The 18,201-nt window shown below is 43.0% G+C and overlaps 1 protein-coding gene across 4 annotated transcripts; it reads left to right on the top strand.

Annotated features, from left to right (window-relative positions):
• The first annotated feature begins 209 nt into the window (after nucleotides 1–209).
• Nucleotides 210–4,000, top strand: LOC114053281 (HLA class I histocompatibility antigen, A-31 alpha chain-like). 4 transcript variants are annotated; one of them, XM_027876208.1, is made up of 8 exons: nucleotides 210–388; nucleotides 1,436–1,602; nucleotides 1,888–2,102; nucleotides 2,285–2,560; nucleotides 2,717–2,815; nucleotides 3,323–3,355; nucleotides 3,542–3,578; nucleotides 3,845–4,000. In XM_027876208.1, exons 1-8 carry the CDS (start codon nucleotides 329–331, stop codon nucleotides 3,909–3,911), a joined length of 954 nt encoding a protein of 317 aa, XP_027732009.1. In that variant the 5' UTR covers nucleotides 210–328; the 3' UTR covers nucleotides 3,912–4,000. The 4 variants fall into 4 exon arrangements, with proteins under 4 accessions (XP_027732009.1, XP_027732011.1, XP_027732008.1 ...); XM_027876210.1 differs by having other exon boundaries at nucleotides 210–392; nucleotides 1,324–1,602; nucleotides 1,824–2,102; XM_027876207.1 differs by lacking the exon at nucleotides 210–388 and having other exon boundaries at nucleotides 1,195–1,556; nucleotides 1,883–2,102.
• Nucleotides 4,001–18,201: the final 14,201 nt, after the last annotated feature.

Raw genomic sequence — 18,201 nt, 5'->3', positions numbered from 1 at the left:
GGAGGTTGGAAGGCCAGCAGAGGAGGGTTGAGGGCTGGGACCTTATTTTTATGTGATTCAAGCTGGAAGCACAAACCTGTTCCTGGAGTGATAATGGGAGGAAGGGAGGCTGTTCTGTGAATAACACAGAGAGATGAAAGGTCTATAAAGCTGGAGATTTCCTCTGTGTTAGTTTCAGTTTTGGTCTCCTCAATTATGCATGTTCATTCTTCGATTTCACCAATGACTATTGGAAGGCAGAGTCTCTGAAGGCAATAAGGATTCCTCCTTCTATAAATCCAGTGTAAACTGACTTCAACGATCTTGTGCTTCCATCTACCTATTAACCATGAAGAATTATATTCGCTTTCTCTTTTGGTTGGGGACCCTAGCCCTGACAGAGACCTGGGTAGGTAAGTAGGGAACAGTACTAAACTGCCACCTGGAGACTGGATAAAGCACTCAGGTGTAGATGTATGAGTGGGGAGGGGTTTTGCTAAAGAAAGCTCTTCCAACACCAGCCCAGAGTGGGTTTCCAGGGAACCAGCTCCTTAAATCTTAGGTGAAGTCAAGGTGGTGCTTGAAGGGAAGAAGTGATGAATAAGCCTAGGTGTGAGTTGGGAGACCAGTGGCCTGCCATCCTTTAGCTGGGCTTTGGTAGCAGAGTGGGGGTCCTGGTGTAGGTTTCTTAGTTTGGGGAGTGGTGGTGAGTGGATTGTTAAGTGGGTGTGAGGACATAGGGTGTTGAGGTAAAGGTAATAGGAGAGAGAAAGGGTTCGACAGTCCTGTGGGAGTTAAGAAGGAGCAGAGCTGTGTGGGAGCCCCGGGCATCCAAGGGCGAGGACAGAGAACCAGGTGCAGCTTTGTTAAAGAGTTTCGTAGAGGATCGGGGGGTGGGGGGGTGGGATGAGTAGGGCCAGGCAAGGACACAAGTTGGGGGTGCTGAGGGTGAGGAGTGTGAGAGCTCCAGGACCCGGACCAGAAGTGGTGGTGGGGGCTGGGAGGGGTAGGGAGAGGAGGGGGAGACAGAGGAGCAACGTCTAAAAAAACGGGCACTAGGACCTGCCTGGGTTGTTGTCAGTGAGGCATTTTGTTGATCTGAAAGTGCCAGGGTCTAGAGAATCTGCCACCTGGGGCGGTGCACCTGCAGCGAAGTTGGGGGGGAGGCCGTGAGGCAGGGAGTGGAGAGGCATGTCTAGGCTGCTGGGTTCGGAGTCCGTGGTCACAACCCGGGCGGGACGGGGTCAAGGGTCACACCCCAGGCTTGGCCGCAGACGCTGGGCCGCCAGGGTCGGAGCTGAATGGTCACTGCCCTGAGTCTGGGCCCGGGTCCCCACGTCTCAGGCTCTCTCTCCCTGAGGAATTTCTACACCGCCGTGTCCCAGCCGGAGCTCGGGGAGCCGCGGTTCATCGCCGTGGGCTACATGGACGATCAGCAATTTGTGCGCTTCGACAGCGACAGCGCGAGTCTGAGGATGGAGTCGCGGGCGCCGTGGATGGACAAGATGGACCAGGTGGATCCGGACTATTGGGAATGGGAGACGCGGAACATGAGGGAGCACGCACAGGATGCCCGAGTGAGCCTGCAGAACCAGCGCCGCTACTACAGCCAGAGCGAGGGCGGTGCGTGAGGTGGTGACCCGGGGTCACAAATCACCTTCACGGACCAGAGTGGGGAAGAGACTAGTCACCTTCGGGTCTCACTGGGGACACGGGGCGGGGGGAAGCCTCCCTAGGCTGAAGGAGCTACTTCTGATTCCATCCCGGGTCGCGGGCGGGTCATGGAATCAGCGCCTGGTGGGGAAAGTCTGACGGTGCTGACCCCAGGGCTGGGGGCGGGGCAGGGGTTCACACAGTCCAGTTCATGTACGGCTGCGAGGTTTCCCCCGACCTCACCTTCAAGCGCAGGTTTGAACAAAATGCCTATGACGGGCACGACTACATCGCCCTGGACACAGAGACTTACACGTGGACTGCAGCGGTGCCCGAGGCTGTGAATACCAAGCGCAAGTGGGAGGCCAAGAAGAGCATCATGGAAGGAGAGAAAGTCTATCTGGAGGAGGAGTGTGTGCAATGGGTGCACAAGTACCTGGAGAACGGGAAGGAGGATCTGAAGAGGACAGGTATCACGGGTCCCTGACCGAATGTGTGTGGCACTCAAGGCCCCTGGCCGGCCCTTCTCCACTTCCCCTACCGCCTCAGTCCCCGATCCCTGACCTCAGGGGCCCCATGACCCTCAGGAGCCGAATATAGTTTGTTCACCATCACCCGAGAGCCTGGAAATGCCTCTGACTTTTGCCTCCAGATCCCCCTTCTGCTCGAGTGACCCCTCACACTGCCCCCGATGGGGAGGTGACCCTGCGGTGCCGGGTCCAGGACTTTTACCCTGCGGAGATCTCTCTGACTTGGCTGAGGGATGGGGAGGAACAGCTCCAGAACATGGAGTTCATTGAGACCAGGCCAGCAGGAGATGGGACCTTCCAGAAGTGGGCCGCTTTGGGGATCACCTCGGGCCAGGAAGGGAAATATACCTGCCGAGTTCAGCACGAGGGACCTCCTGAGCCCCTCACTGTAAAATGGGGTAAGGACCATGAGGAGGGGCTGGGGAAAAGGCCATCCTCCGCCTCCCAAGAAGATCGAAGGGATGTGGAGTTACTGGGAGGGAGTTGGAGAAGAGGTTAGTGAATCTCAGGCCAGAGAGGAATCAGGGCCTTTCATTTCCCTTTTCCATTTTTAGAGCCACAGTCCTCATCCACCTGGATCATTGTGGGGAGCATTGCTGTTGTCCTCAGTGCAGTCATTGCTGGAGTTGTGATCTGCCAGAACAGGAATTCAGGTAGGCAAGACAGGAAGGGGGTCACATTAGGCAGCAGGCACAGTGGAGATCTAGCTTCCCCTGAACTGGAGGCTTGTCTTTCTGTCCCCAAGTTCTCTATTTCCCATCTAAGAGACTGTTAGGCTAGATGAACAAACCTGTAAATAGAAAACATTTTTCTTGAGGATGCCTTGCAGTGGCTTAACAGGCTGGCTAAGTAGGAGAAGCTGCTTCAGACCCAGATCTGAAATGAATACAGGGATTTCTGCAAAGGAACTGAGAGCTCCCCCACCCGGAGTCGTAGACCAGACTTGGAAACACATTGATGCAGGACCTGAGGTTGGAAAATGCCCATTTGTGGAGCCTCTTTTATCTTCCTGTTGGATCTAGATACTGAACTGGAGTAGGGGATAGAGGCAGAGTCACAATTGTAATTTGTTGTGTCTTTAAGACAGATTGGTGACCTTCTGGGGCCTTGGTATGATCTCCTCTCCTGGACTCCCAACTGGAATTTTTTTTCTTTTCCAGGTAGAAAAGGAGGGGACTATGTTCAGGCTGCAGGTGAGTGAAGGGTTGACATGGAGAATAGAAAGAGGGACCAGCCCATGGTATCTTTGGGACATGAGAAATGAGAAGGCAGAGGAGAGGCTTACCTCAGTATCCTTTCCTCAGTGTCCTCTTTCCTTCCCCTGCCCCTCTTCTGTAAAATATGTGCCAAACTGGGTTGTTTTCCTTCTTTGTCCCCAGACAGTGACAGTGCACAGGGCCTCTCTTGCAGCCAAAGGTGAGACTCTGGGGGCAGTGGAACTGGAGAGAGGCTGGTGTAAAGGGGGCCAAGCAAAGAGGATGGGTTATGTGAGTGGTTGGGGTGAGGATTGGGTGGGAAGTGAGGCAGGCTCTTTAGAATGATGAGGGACTTTGAGGATCTCCCTTAATCTGTCTTTCTTCAGTTTGAGATAATTGCCTTGTGTGAACCTGAGAAAGAAAACAAAGATATTCAAGTCTCCAGTTCCTGTCTTGTTCATGTTGACCTCTGGCTTCTCTTTCCAGCATTGGCTTCTATGATCATCATTGTACTCTACTGGCCAATGACCCATTTCCTGTCTTGCCTATCTGACTTCTTGTACCTCCAGATCACAACTCGTAGGGAAGCATCATTAGTGCCCTCACCCTGTTCTCTAAGGCCTCCCACCCCTGCCTTCTTCCTTTCTGCCTGTCTCACTTTGTAGAGAGACAACCAGCCATAAAAGCCAGAGGGCTTTGGAAATGAGCCCTCCTGAATGTATATGTATAACCTATATCAGATTTTGAGCCATCTTGGAGAGGAAGGTGGGAAGGGAGGGGGAGAAAAATTTAAAACTCAAAAGCTTATGGAAGTGATTGTTGATAAATCAAAATAAATTCATTAATAATAAAAAAAAGAAATAAGCGCTCCGTCACATTTGATGTTGCACTGAACTGTGATTTTTTTCCCCTACTGCAAAAACGTGTACAATAAATTATTTTTCTTGAATCTTCAACTTCTCTCCACCATCTCAATTGAACTTTACATGTGTGTGTGGGGGGGGGGGAGGGGCGGAGTTTGGGGGACAGGATGACAATGTGGAGATATCCTGACCATATGACCAGGAAAATAAGTTAAAGGTTGAAGACTTCTAAGAATTCTTTTATTTGCTCTGCTGAGTCTGTGATTGCAGGTGGGGCTGGGCCAAAGATGGGAAGGAACCAAGGGGAGGAACAGTGTATTGTACATAGTGAGTGTGCAGATGTTTGTCTTCCATTTGTACTGCTCAGGTGCACTTGTTGATGTGGTATATTCTGACTTGTTCCAGGGCTTCAGGCAGAGCCCAGGCTACATGCTCCTCCTGTAACTGGAGCTATGCACAAACAGGCTGAGAGCTGACTAGCCCATAGGCCTACCCTCAGCACCTACTTTCAAAGAGTTTCAATTCTCTCCATTTTATGGTCATTTTCTTCCACCCTTGTGTATGTGCCCTTGCTTTTCTTTCATTGCAGCAGCTTCCCTGAGGGCTTCTGTGGTCTCTGTTCAGAGTTCAGTACAGGGCCCTGGGACTCCATCCCTATTGGTGATGGTCGCTGTATTAGATAACTGCCTTGTCCCCTTTTTAGACTGTTCCAGGGATTTTCTTCCCCTGTGAAGAGGGGAAGGGTCTGATTTTGTAATTAACCAAGGAGGAAATATCTTGTTTCTAAATATAAAGAAGCCCCTTCTCCTTCTCTTACTCATTGAGGTCCCCATCCTATACATATTTAGAGTTAATTTGTCCCTCTCTATCTATAACTTCCCTGTTCCCCAACTCCTTTCCCCTTTTGAATGATCCACGCTGCTGGGAAAATGTGGCTTTCCTTCTTTCATTTTGCCCTAGTATTTCTTTCCAAATAAGAGGAATATTTCAATTATATTTCTCTCCTTTCCCCACAAAGGGCAATCTTAATCACTATCTCAGCTTAGCACTGAACAATTATTCTTTCTACTCATCCAAGGCCATCCAAGTGTTGTTCACTTGTTCCAGAATCCACTTGTGTGGGAGTTTACCATTACAATTATTAATTGATCCAAGGAAGGTAGTCACAAAGTGGTGAGAACAAGCAGAAGCTTAGGCCCTCCTATATTCTAGTTGATATATGCCAATTAATTAAGAGAAAACATTTGCTAAATGTATGTGGCGCCACATCCTAGGGTCGTGTTGGGGCATTTGTGGCTCATACCACACGTTGAGTACCCTGGACATAGTTTTTGCAACAGAAGATTAGAGGCCTCTCTCTGAACCTCCGTTCATTTCCCACACAGGCCAGGGATTTTGTGATAAGTAGGTAGATGACCTCCCCTGGGGTGTAAGCCATATTATATCATGGCCAGACATGATTTTTGGACCCTGAGGGTTAAGTGGGGAAAAGAGCGTAGAGGGAGTGGAACTATATTCCTCTCTGAGCCCAGAAGTTTCCTCTTCCCCAAGCCATCCAGTTGTGGAGGGTTGTACATGGAGGGCTTATCTTCTCTCTCCGCACAAGAACTCTTGTTCCCCAGTGGCTTACAAGTAGCAGGACAGAAATCTTTCCTTTATATCTCTGATGAATAATTAGTTCAGTGAAAAATGAAATATCTCTCGTAGAACTGGAGTTGCTTTTCTGACCTGATCCATAAACTCTGTGACCCCCAGAGCTTTCCATATGCCCCTTCTTAACAATTACAGATGTCCATAAGCAGCAAGGGGCTGCCTCAGGGAAGCTCTTCCTTGGAGGAACTGAGTGATCAACGCTTGTGGATTTTGTTAACAGTGTGGATTCCACGTAGGTATAGGTTTGACCAGAGGTGTCAAATACACAACCTGCCGACTGGCTGCAATGTTCTGGAGTGTTTTGAAACCAGATTATAGTGTAGTTAACAAAGAAGAGAAAATACAATAAAGCAGATAACATTTCATTTGACAACTAAGTCAATATGTGACCTGTAGGAATCCTTATGTTCAGATTAGTGGCTCCCATTGTGGGGTTAGCTGTTGTCCTTTGTTCTTGAAGATGACCAAAATGACATCACTATGCTAGAGTCAAGTTTCAGTGTGTCCGACTGTGACTGAAAAGACCAATATGAGCTCAGAATGCTCTACCACAGGTCACAAACAGTCTGTGTGAACATTTTGGCATACCGAATTTCCTTTGAGCTATTTCAATTCTTCTTTGCTCATGGAGTATAGGACCTTCTCCGATGTGGGCACACCATGCTGAGCGGTCCTGTGCCAGCATCTCCCATGTCACACAATTCCAAAGTTCTTAAGAAAGACCTTGAGAATGTCCTTGTATTGCTTCTTCTGACCACCATGTGAATGCTTGCCCTGTGTGAATTCTCCATACAAATCGTTTTGGCAAGCGTGCGTTGGTGCAGTCGATAGAATTCAGGGCCTGGAGTCAGGAAGACCCATCTTCCTGAGTTCAAATCTGGCCTCAAACAATTATTAGCTGTGTGACCCTGGGCAAGTCACTTAACCTTGTTTACCTCAGTTCCCTCATCTATAAAATGAGCTGAAGAAGGAAATGGCAAAACACTCCAGTATCTTTGCCAAGAAATCTCCAAATGAGGTCATGAAGTGTTGGACATGACAGAAAATGACTGAACAACAACAACAGAAATTTCTATTTGAGTTTGATATCATTGGATGAACTAGTTGCCCTCTGAGGGGCCTAATAACTTTCAAATTCTGTATTGTGATTTCCCCTAAACTCATGGTTGGTTAATATTAAGGGGTTCCATGGCTCTTTGCTACTACCCACTCAACACGTATAGGACCATATAAGGATGTCGAAGCTGTCCATAGTGAACAATTGTTGGGTCAGCATCCTTCTAGAGTCACATATATGTGTGCAGGATCGGGGTCTGGCAAACAAAGGCCTTCCAATCCCAAATATTAGCTTAACCTATGAGGCCCTTTGCTGTGCCTTCTACCTTTCCTAACAGTCTCGCCATAGCTCACAGGTTCAAAGCAAGAGAGCTTGCTTCTTAGCCTTAGTATCACTGATAATGCAACTATTATTTTCCTCATTTTAAACTATTTATTTAATATTTTATTTTTCTCCAATTACATGTAAAAACAATTTTCAACATTCATTTTTAAAATTGAGTTCCAAATTTTTTCCCTCCCTTCCCACCCTACTCATTGAGAAGGTAAGCAATTGGATATAGGTTATACATATGTAATCATGCAAACATATTTCCATATTAGTCATGTTATAAAAGAAAACATAGACCAAAACAAAAACCCAAGAAAAATAAAGAAAGTTAAAAAAAAAGGGTGCTTTGATCTGTATTCAGACTCCATCAGTTCTTTCTCCGGGGATGAATAGCATTTTTCAACTCCTTCAGAGTTGTCTTGAATCATTGTATTGCTGAGAATAACTAAGTCATTCACAGCTGATCATCTTACAATGTTGCTGTTACTGTGTACAATATTCTCCTGGTTCTAGTGATTTCACTTTGCATCGGTTCATGGAAGTCTTCCTAGGTTTTTCTGAGAGCATCTAGCTCATCACTTCTTTTTTTTTTTTTTTAAGCAATTGGGGTTAAAAGACTTGCCCAAGGTCACACAGCTAGTAAGTGTCAAATGTTTAGTCTGAGGCCAGATTTGAACTCAGGTCCTCCTGACTTCAGGGTCGGTGCTCTGTCCTCTGTGCCACCTAGCTGCCCCATAGCTCATCATTTCTTATATTACAATAATATTCCATCACAATCATATACCACAAATTGTTCAGCCATTCCACAATTGATGGGCATCCCTTCAATTTTCAATTCTTTGGCACCAGAAAATAGCTGCTACAAATATTGGAGCATAGTTCCAAATTGCTATACGTAATGGTTGAATCACTCCACCAACAGTGCAATAATATCTCAATTCTTCCAAATCCCCTCCAACATTTAACATTCTCCTTTTATGTCTTATTAGCTGATCTAATTGGTGTGAGGTAGTACCTCAGTATTGTTTTAGTTTGCATTTCTCCAGTCAATAATGATTTAGAGCATTTTTCTGCAAGGCTATAGATAGCTTTGATTGTTTCATCTGAAAATTGACTTCATATTTTTTGATCATTTGTCAATTGGAGAATGGCTCTTATTTTTATAAATTTGACTCATTTCTCTATATATTTGAGAGATGAGGCCTTTATCAGAGAAACTTGCTTCAAAATTTTTTTTCACAGTTATGATTGCTAACTTTATTTCCCTCCATCCTATTCCCCCCCCATTTATTCTATTCTCTTTTTCCTTTCACTCTGTCCGTCTTCAAAAGTGTTTTGCTTCTGACTATTGCCTCTCCCAATCCACCCTCTGTTCCATGAGCACCCCCTCTTTCCTTATCCCCCTCTCCTCCTCCTTTACTGTTGGATAAGATAGATTTCTATACCCAACTGAGTGTGTATGTTATTATGTCTTTGAGCCAATTCCAAGGAGACTAAGGTTCAAATGTTCTCCACCACCCCCTTCATTTTCCCCTCCACTGTAATAGCTCTTTCTTCCCTCTTTTATGTGAGATAATTTACCCCATTCTACCTCTCCTTTTATCTTTCTTTTAGTGATTTCTCTTTCTCACCCCTTAATTTTATTTTTTAAAGATATAATCCCTTTATATTCAACTCACATCTGTGCCCTCTATCTATATATCTTTCTAACTGCCCTAATAATGAGAGAATTCTTATGAGTTACAAGTATCATCTTCCCATGTAGGAATGTAAATTGTTTAACCTTAATTAAGTCCCTTATGATTTCCCTTTACTATTTACCTTTTTTGGCTTCTCTTGAGTCTTGTATTTGAAAGTCAAATTTTCTATTCAGCTCTGGTCTTTTCATCAAGAATGCTTGAAAGTCCTCTGTTTCATTGAATGTCCATCCCTCCCCGCCTTGAAGGATTATACTCAGTTTTGCTAACTAAGTGACTCTTGGTTGCAATCCAAGCTCCTTTGCCCTCCAGAATATCATATTCCAAGCCCTCTAATCCTTTAATGTAGAAGCTGCTACATCTTGTGTTACCCTGACTGTGGCTTCATGATACTTGACTTGTTTCTTTCTGGCTGCTGGCAATATTTTCTCAACTTGGGAGCTCTGGAATTTGACTATAATACTCCTGGGAGTTTTCATTTTGGCGTCTCTTTCAGGAGGTGATTGGTGGATTCTTTAAGTTTCTATTTTCACTATGTCAGGGCAGTTTTCTTTGATAATTTCTTGAAAGATGATGTCTAGGCTCTTTTCTGATCATGGCTTTCAGGAAGTCCAATGTTTTTTAAAATATCTCTCTTGGATCTGTTTTTCTAATAAGATATTTCACATTGTCTTCTGTTTTTTCATTCTTTTGATTTTGTTTTATTGTTTCTTAATGTTTCATAGGGTCATTAGCTTCTACTTGCTAAATTCTAATTTTTTGGGAATTATTTTCTTCAGTGAGGTTTTATACATCCTTTTCTATTTGACCAATTCTATTTTTAATATGTTCTTTTCTTCAGTGAATTTTTGTGCCTCTTTTTCCATTTGGCCAATTCTGCTTTTCAAGGCATTCTTCTCCTCACTGAATTTTTGTACTTTTACCATTTGGCCTAGTCTGTTTTAAGGGTGTTATTTTCTTCAGTATTTTTTGTGTCTCCTTTACCAAGCTGTTGACTTTTCATTATTTTCTTGCATCACTCTCATTTCTCTTCCCAATTTTTCTTCTACCTCTCTTACTTGATTTTCAAAATCCTTTTTGAGCTCTTCCATGGCCTGAGACCAATTCATATTTTTCTTGGAGGCTTTGGATGTAGGAATTTTGTCTTTGCTGTCTTCTTCTGAGCATGTGTTTTGATCTTCCTTGTCACCACAGTAACTTTCTATGGTCAAAATTTTATGCTGTTGTTTGTTCATTTTCCCCAGCCTATTTCTTGACTTTTAACCCTTTGCTAAAGTGGAACTTTGCTTCCAGGGTGGAGGGCACACTATTCCAAGCTTCAGGGGTTCTGTACAACTATTTTCAGGCATACTTCTAGGGACCTGTATGTTTTCAGTTCTTCCAAGATGGTGTGATCTAAGGAGAGGTGTGTTTACTACTCTCCTGGCCTATGCTATGGTCTGTGAGTGGCCACAAGCACTCTTTCCTGCCCTGAAATGTGATGAGGGTCCCTGTTCCACTGAAGCCACTCTGATGTGTTAGTGCTCCTCCATGCCCACTGGGACTGCCACCCAGGACTATGACCTGGATCTGAGTATGAGCAAAGCATAGAGTCCTGCCCCCAGTGCCAGCAAAGAGACCCCTGTAATTTCCTTCTGATCAGTTGTTTAAACCCCTCACTGTCTGTAGGCTGAGAGCTCTGGAAGCAGGTGTTGCTGCTGCTGATTAATTCACTCCCAAAACCTGCTCCTGGTTTTCTGGGCCCTGGTCTGTGCTGGTGTGGTTTGCACTGGACTGTGCTCCACTCTTACCCTGATGTGACAGACCTTTCCTGACAATCTTTTAAATTGTCTTGGGCTGGAAAATTGATTCATCCCATCCTTTTGTGGGTGCTGCCACTCCAGGATTTGTCTTAGGGCATTATTTAAAGGTCTTTGGAGAGATTTGGGAGAGAGCTCAGGTGAGTCCCTGCTTTCTCTGTGTCATCTTCTATTCTCCTCATTTTACTGATGAAAAACCTGAGGCATAAAGAAGTTCAATGAGGTTCTTGAGAACCACACACCCAATGAAAGGCAGAGTTATGACTTGACCTCAGGTCTTCCACTCCACCATGGTGCTTCTCAAGCCCAACACTCCAAATCCTGGCAGCAGCCCTGGTTGAAGCATGGCATGGATAGAACTGTGAAGGTCTAACTCAGAAATCTTTCCTCTGAATCTCCACTTAATCCCTTAAATATTGATATCTCATTCTGTGGCTTTCCCTCTCATGAATACCCTTTTTATAGCAGTGATCTTCCTTGGAATCTGTACATATCTTTGGAATCTTTTGATAAAGGTATAAGCAGGATGGGAGGGGAGAGGAGGCATCCCTGTGTATCACAGCCATGTGCTTCCAGCACCTGTGTTTGCTGCCATTGAGCCTCAATGGCATGCCTGAAATCAATCAAATTGGCCCTATCCAAAGTTAGTGGAATATCAAGCCAGCAGCCAAATTTTATTTTCATAGGTGTCCATGTGAGATGAAATTGGAGCTCACTTTCCTCATTTGTAGCAGAGAATTGGTCCAGATTTCAAGGTAGCTAGGTGGCTCAGTCAATGGAGCCTTTGACTTTGAGTCAGAAAGACCTGAATTCAAATCCTGTCTCAGACACTTCATAGCTGTATGACCCTGGGCAAGTCATTTAACCTCTCACCTCATCTGTAAAATGGGGGTCATAATAGTGCCTACCTCCCAGGGTTGGTATGAAGATCAAATGAAATAATATTTATGAAGTTCTTTGCAAAGTTTATTATAGAAATACTACTGTTGTTATTATAGCTTTCAAGGACTAATTCTTATGATTCTGCCAATTCCAAATAGTCATTCAATCATCATGATACTCATCAAAATTATGATCATGATCCTATCCTTTCAGAACCTTAAGAATTCCTCCCAGTAAAAACTTAAAATGTGATTGATTTCTAATAGCTTTTTGTAACTAACACTCTGTATAAATAAAAATTTTAAGTACATAGAATTTATGAAAAAACATCATACTAGCAAAACATTTTGTATTGACCATGATAGAAGTGCCCTGGGACAGTACAATTTTCTCAGGGCCCATGTCTGCAGCCTTTTAGCGTGTGAAACTTTACCTGATTTTATTTGGAATTATTAACACACAACGGTTTTCATGTCTGGTCCTTAGAAAAGTCAGACTTCCAAAGTACTATTTGAACATTAAGGATTCTATCTTTTTTTTTTTTAGTGGATGAACAACTCAGTTGTATTTTAAATATCAAAAGTTATTAAATAAAGATTACTCTGCTTTAAGAAAAAAAGCATTCCTCCCAGTGTGAATGAGGCATCAGTCATTTATCTCTTAAATAGGGATACTTCTTCTACTCAATGGATATTCATGGTATTATAGGATATAGAATCATAGTAGCATCTCTTCTAAAATGATGTGTGTGAAGAAGGGAAGTGAGGGTACAGTCCTCTGAAAAACTAGCACTTGAAGCCTTCATGTTTCTTGGGGACTTCCAATAGGATCATCAGTGTAGAGTCTGAAGGGGCCTTGGAGGCCATATGGTCCAGCTGCTTAGATGCCTTAGTACATAGCAGATTCTTAATAAATGTTATTTACCTGACTGGCTCCAGTCCTCAAATCCATTCCTCTGATGTCTAGGACTTTTCTATGAAAGTGAAATTCTGCTTGATAATTAAAAAAAAACCTGATTATTAAGTAGAACAATGATAAATAAATTATTGAATGAAGATTCTAGAAATAGAAGGCCCTTAAGCTGCTTTTCAGGTGACTGGGAAATAAAATGCACACATATGGAATAATAGTAAACAACACAGGATTGTGATTGGATGTTAGCTTATGAGTCCAGGCTAGGTCATCCATGGGAGTTCAGAAAAGATAGTCTGGGATACCCAGGGAAGGCTTCCCAGTGAGAATGGGACTTTGATTTCAAAGTAAAAGGTATATTTATCTATGTCAGGAGTTCTTCACTTGGGGTACATTGACCCCTGAGGAATTTGGTGATAGTTTTCAGGGGGTCTGTGAATTTAGATGGGAAAAAATACATCTTTATTGTGATAAACGTCTAATTGAAATATAATAGTTTCTTCAATTCTTAAATTAAAAAAAAAACCACAATAACATTCTGAGAAGGCATTTATAGACTTCACCAAAAGACACACAAAGAGGTTAAGATGTCCTGGTCTAGGTGGAGGGTAGATGGTACAGCAATAGAAATGGTTAGGGAATATGTTATTAGGCAAATGTCGTTCTATTAATTGTTGATCCTGACCAACAACCATACCAATATCAACATATTGGCCAAGTCATTTTAGATAAAATATATCAGTATACATAGGCATGAATCTTTCAGACTATAGCAATACTGAGAACTAGACTTGTTTCCCTGTACCAGAATGATCAGAGAAATACAAGTGTATGTTAGGTCCCCTTAGGCACTTTTTGAACATATGAGTGTGTATATACACACATGTGTATGTATATACATGTATGCATATACATATATGTGTGGGAGACAATAACTGCTAACCAATCAATCAATTCATTGATAAATATTTATTAAAAGCCTGCTATATGCTGATCCTCAGTGCTGGGGATAGAAAGATATATACAGAATAACCCTTACCTTTAAGGGACTTACATCCTGTCAAAGTTTATCTAGGACCGGTTTTCTGTCACTGCATTTGAACAGAGCACTGCTGTTTTTACTTTTATGTTATTATGAACTTGACAAACATGATCTTTCCCTAAACAAAGAACAGAAAAATGGACTAAATTGTGAATTGATTGCATGCAGCTTATTTTCATATTTTAAATTTGTATAGAATTAAATACAATATTTCCCAAACTGACCTGTTTTCTGTGTTTCTGAATTTATTTCTGCTGTCTTCTATGCACTTATATGCTTCTTTGATGATATTTTCTTTCTTTTCTTTTTTTAAGTCACTGGTACTAGCAGCTCCCAAATTACCCCATTCTCCAGACCCAAACACCATCTAACAAATAAGTAAATTATACAATCTTCCCAGGTTCTGGGATTTACTTTATTTTTATTTTTGCAGTTTTCATGATAGATTTATTGGAATGGTTAAAATTAAATTTAAAAAATTAAATTAATTTTTAATAAACAAAAGTTTATTTTTCTTTCTCCTACCTCCCATTCCCCATTGATAAAAACAAAACAAAACAAAAACAAAAACAAAACTTTTGTAACAAATATTGCTAATCAAGTAAAACTAATTCCCACATTGGCTGTGTCCAAAAAAATCATATGTTCCAATCTTCCCATGACCTCTTTGTCTGATAGTGGGTAATGTGTTTCATTATGAGTTCTGTGGAATACTGGTTGGTCAGTTGAGTGATCGGAATTATTGAGTCTTTCAAAGTTGATTGTTTTTACAATAGTTTTGTTATTGTAAAAGCAATTCTCTTGGGTTCTGCTCATTTCAACTTTGTATCCATTCATAAATCTTCCCAGGTTTTCTGTTTTTTTAAGTGCTGTTTTAATTCAAATATATTATACATTTATAGTTTTAAAAATATTTTATTAATACATTTTAATTTTGACAAGATTCATTTCCCAATGACCCATCCTTCCTACCCAATAGTTCCTTTCTCTACAAGAGAAAAACATAAGCTTTAAGCAAAATTGAGCCTAAGCAAGTAGATGAAGTTCCACTCCCATAACCCATCTACCTCCCAGGGTTATTGTGAGGATCAAATGAAATAATATATGTAAAACACTTGGCACATATTAGGTACTTAACAAATGCTTCTTCCCTTCCTCCTTCACCTTTCCTGAAATGGAAATCTTCTGTCCCTCCAATCACTCTTGCCAAACTGCGCCTAAAATCCCCTATCTGTAATAGTTCAAACTCAACTGCTATTCTCAGGCCAAAGTTCCAACACTTCTAGAAGCTTCTGATTTTTTCACCCCCTCCCCAAAATGAATTGTGGGAAGCCCACAGTGAACCAACAGATTCTTTTTGGAGGATGCTAAGTACCAACCCTTGCGGGTGATCACAGTCATAATGTCTCCTGCTTTTGTAACTTCCCCACCACAGTCCTCAACTCTGTAGGTATAAGGGGCACTGAGGTGGCAACAGTACGAAGAAGGAGCTACATGGGTTTGGGCAGGGCCTATAGGGCAAGTGCAGTGAAAAATCTCAGTACTAGTTTTGACTAACTCTCATCAAGTTACAACTGGCTCATGCCAGCTATAGGCTGGGCATCAGTGACCAAGCCAGATGCTAGGCTATGTCTTTGTTGTATTGGGCTGCTCAACTTGTCAAGATCCCAGTTGACTAGGACCACTCTGAGTGAAGAGGAAGGGAAGAGATGATAGGAGGAAGGCAACACAGAAAAGAAATGGGACAAAAGTCCTGTATATAGTCTTTTCATCCTTTTCAGTGATTGCCTATGGTATTCTGGAGTCTTTATTCTTCCCAAAGATATTTGAGATCTCGTCTGCTCCTCTTGCTAGGGGCCTTTCTAACAACAGCTATGCAGCAGTTCAGGTTCAATGTTTGTATGAAATGAAGCACTCACACATCATTGAATACTTAAAGAAAGGAGGTTTACTTCACCCTAACACAGCAAAGATATGGAAAAAGGACACAGTGACACTTTTCTGGATGTGGCCCCTCTTATCTCCATGTGGAAACTTGTCTGATCAATAGGACAGCAAGTTGAAGGAGCCACAACTCCATGTGGATGGGACTTTAGGTGCCCACCAGGAAGCTACTTCAAGGGAGACAAGGGTCAATCAAATCCTAGGGACAGCTTTGTTGCCTTTTAGGATAAACTAATCCTTGTTTTGGTGAAACCAGAAACACATATCACCCCTAAAGACCCACAGATCTTCTAAAGGACCTTCCACCATTTCAATATTTTTAGGACTTTATTGGACAATTTTCCTGGCCCAAGGAATACAAGAGGTAAAGAAAAATACTATGCCCCCCCCCCCCAAAGCAAAAGAAAAAGAAAAAAATGAGGATGAAAAAGGCCAGAAATTCTAGACTTCCTCTCTCCTTTAGATGAACTGAGTCTCAGATCTTAATGATCTAGATAAGAGGTATCAAAAACTGGTTAGAATCATGTTAAAATGTAATTGGGACATTTAACAAAATAAATAAAGATACAATAAAACACAAATAATGTTAATATGTGGTTTTCTAAGCCAATATGCAGCCCAGGGATCCTTATGTACAGAGCCTGGCAGGTTGCAAGTGCTTGTTAATTAATTGAGTAATTGTTTACAGCATAACTAGTTAGGGAGCTGACTGTGAATTTGAATAAAGAGGCAAATGAGAAAGGCAGTTTAAAAAGAATGAAGATCTTTACATGAGAACATTTTGACCAGGAAGAAAACACCCCTGGGAGACAAAGGCAGACAGAGATACACTGTGTCTACTCCACTAGATTTTCTCCATTCTATGAACTGTTACTATTATTATTCCAGCTGACTGTGGTGAAGGCTTTACTGCTGAGCTCTGGAGGACCAGCTCATATTGTGTTCTTGTCCCAGTGATTTACGGTGTACTTTATCCAACTGAAGACTCTGTCCAAAATCAACCTGCCTTCCTGACCTTATTTCCCACTAGTACCTCCCAAGCCCTCTCTACTTCCTATTCACTGTTGTTCCAACAGGAAGCAGAAGACTCAAGGATGAATCGTGGTTCTATTGCTAATGCTTGGGCATTGGCAAATTGCAATATGTCTCTGAACCTCATCTTCCTAACTGCAAATAAGGGTTTTCTCTCTAAAGTATGTTTTATAAATTCAGTGTCCTATATGATTGCTAGGGCATCATGGGTAGAGGAATGAGAAGATTTTTCTTCTAAAAGGGGCCAATCTCTCCCTCATACTAAGTGAGGGCAAGGTGTAGACATCCATGTCACTGAGGAAAACAATTGCCCCCAGAGGCAGAATAGTGACTTGTTTCCCTTTCAGAGAAGTCTTCAAGTCTACATAGTTTACCTCCACCCAAATTGTTAATAAAAGAGGAATATTTGCCCCCACATGAAAAAAAATCAGTCTTCCTCCTATGAGTCCATGTACTTCACTATCTCTATACCTTTGTCCATACCATTCTCTATGCCCAGAATGCACCTCTATCACCAAATCAGTAGAAATCTTATTTATTCTTTTAGACCCTGTACAACAAATGTCACCTCTTCCAAGATGGCTTCCCAGATGCCCTCACTTGGAAATGATTATTTCATTAACAGGCCTCAAATAGCACTTTGTGAAAACTTCTATTTCCTATATACCAGCTGCTTATATGTTAGAGTGATTGACTCTAAAAAGGCAGGGCCCATGCTGTACTTGATTGCTTCTGTCACTGCACAGGCTCTCCATAGAATGGGTGCTCTTTTGGGTTAAACTAACCAAGAAGAGTTACTAGGAGTAGCTCCATCCTCTGGCTCTTGGCGAGCCCCAGAGCTGCCCCTCCTTCAGCCCTTGAATGGTGGCAATGAATGCAGACTGCTGGCAGTCACCGGGCTTCTTTTTGCTCATTTTCCCCAGGCACTTACTCCATAGGCAAAGTCCCACCCCCACCCCCACCCCGAAACACAAGTCCTGTGGGAAGAGCCATGTATAGAGGGCACTATTGGACCAGGCAACTTCCTCCATTTGCCTCCACAGAGATCTGTCCCCTCACAAGGGTCCTGGGAAGCAGTCAGCGGGATGACTGATGCTTCTCAGACGAATGCTCTACTCCCACTCCATTGCAAGATTTAACTTAGCCAGGACACAGTTACTGCATACCCATTTCTCCCCTGCCAATGCAACACTGCTCCCCAAAGATAGTTTCCCTTCACTCCTACCCAGATTTCCCCTCTCGATGGCCCCTACATTCCCAAGAAGAGCAAAAATGAAATGGCTTGAGAGAGTCTTCGCCTAGAGGCCAAAGCCCAGCCGGGACCCGCCCACCCCACACATATTTCTTTTACCCATCCTTGAATTCAGTGGGGTGGTGACCGGGAGGAAAGGCTTCATTTGTCGTCTCTCAGCTCTCAGGCTCAGCCAGACCCCCACTTTGGAACTTCTTCCATCCCTCTTCGCTTGTGTTAGAAATACCCATTTCCGTTGTTGTACACATATCTTGGCTCTGGAAAAGTGTTCAGCAAGCTCACCCTCCTGCATCGTCCAGCCACTGAGCTTGGCTCCAGGCTCCCACTCAGCTTTCCGACCAGGAGCCTGGAGCCCAGACCACGCAGCCCTTCCCTCCCCG

This window comes from Vombatus ursinus, unplaced genomic scaffold, assembly GCF_900497805.2.
Source record: "Vombatus ursinus unplaced genomic scaffold, bare-nosed wombat genome assembly UNPS02014811.1, whole genome shotgun sequence".
Lineage (NCBI taxonomy): Eukaryota > Metazoa > Chordata > Mammalia > Diprotodontia > Vombatidae > Vombatus > Vombatus ursinus.
Note: the sequence above shows the minus strand (reverse complement) of the source record. Positions and strands in the feature narration are given on the sequence as shown.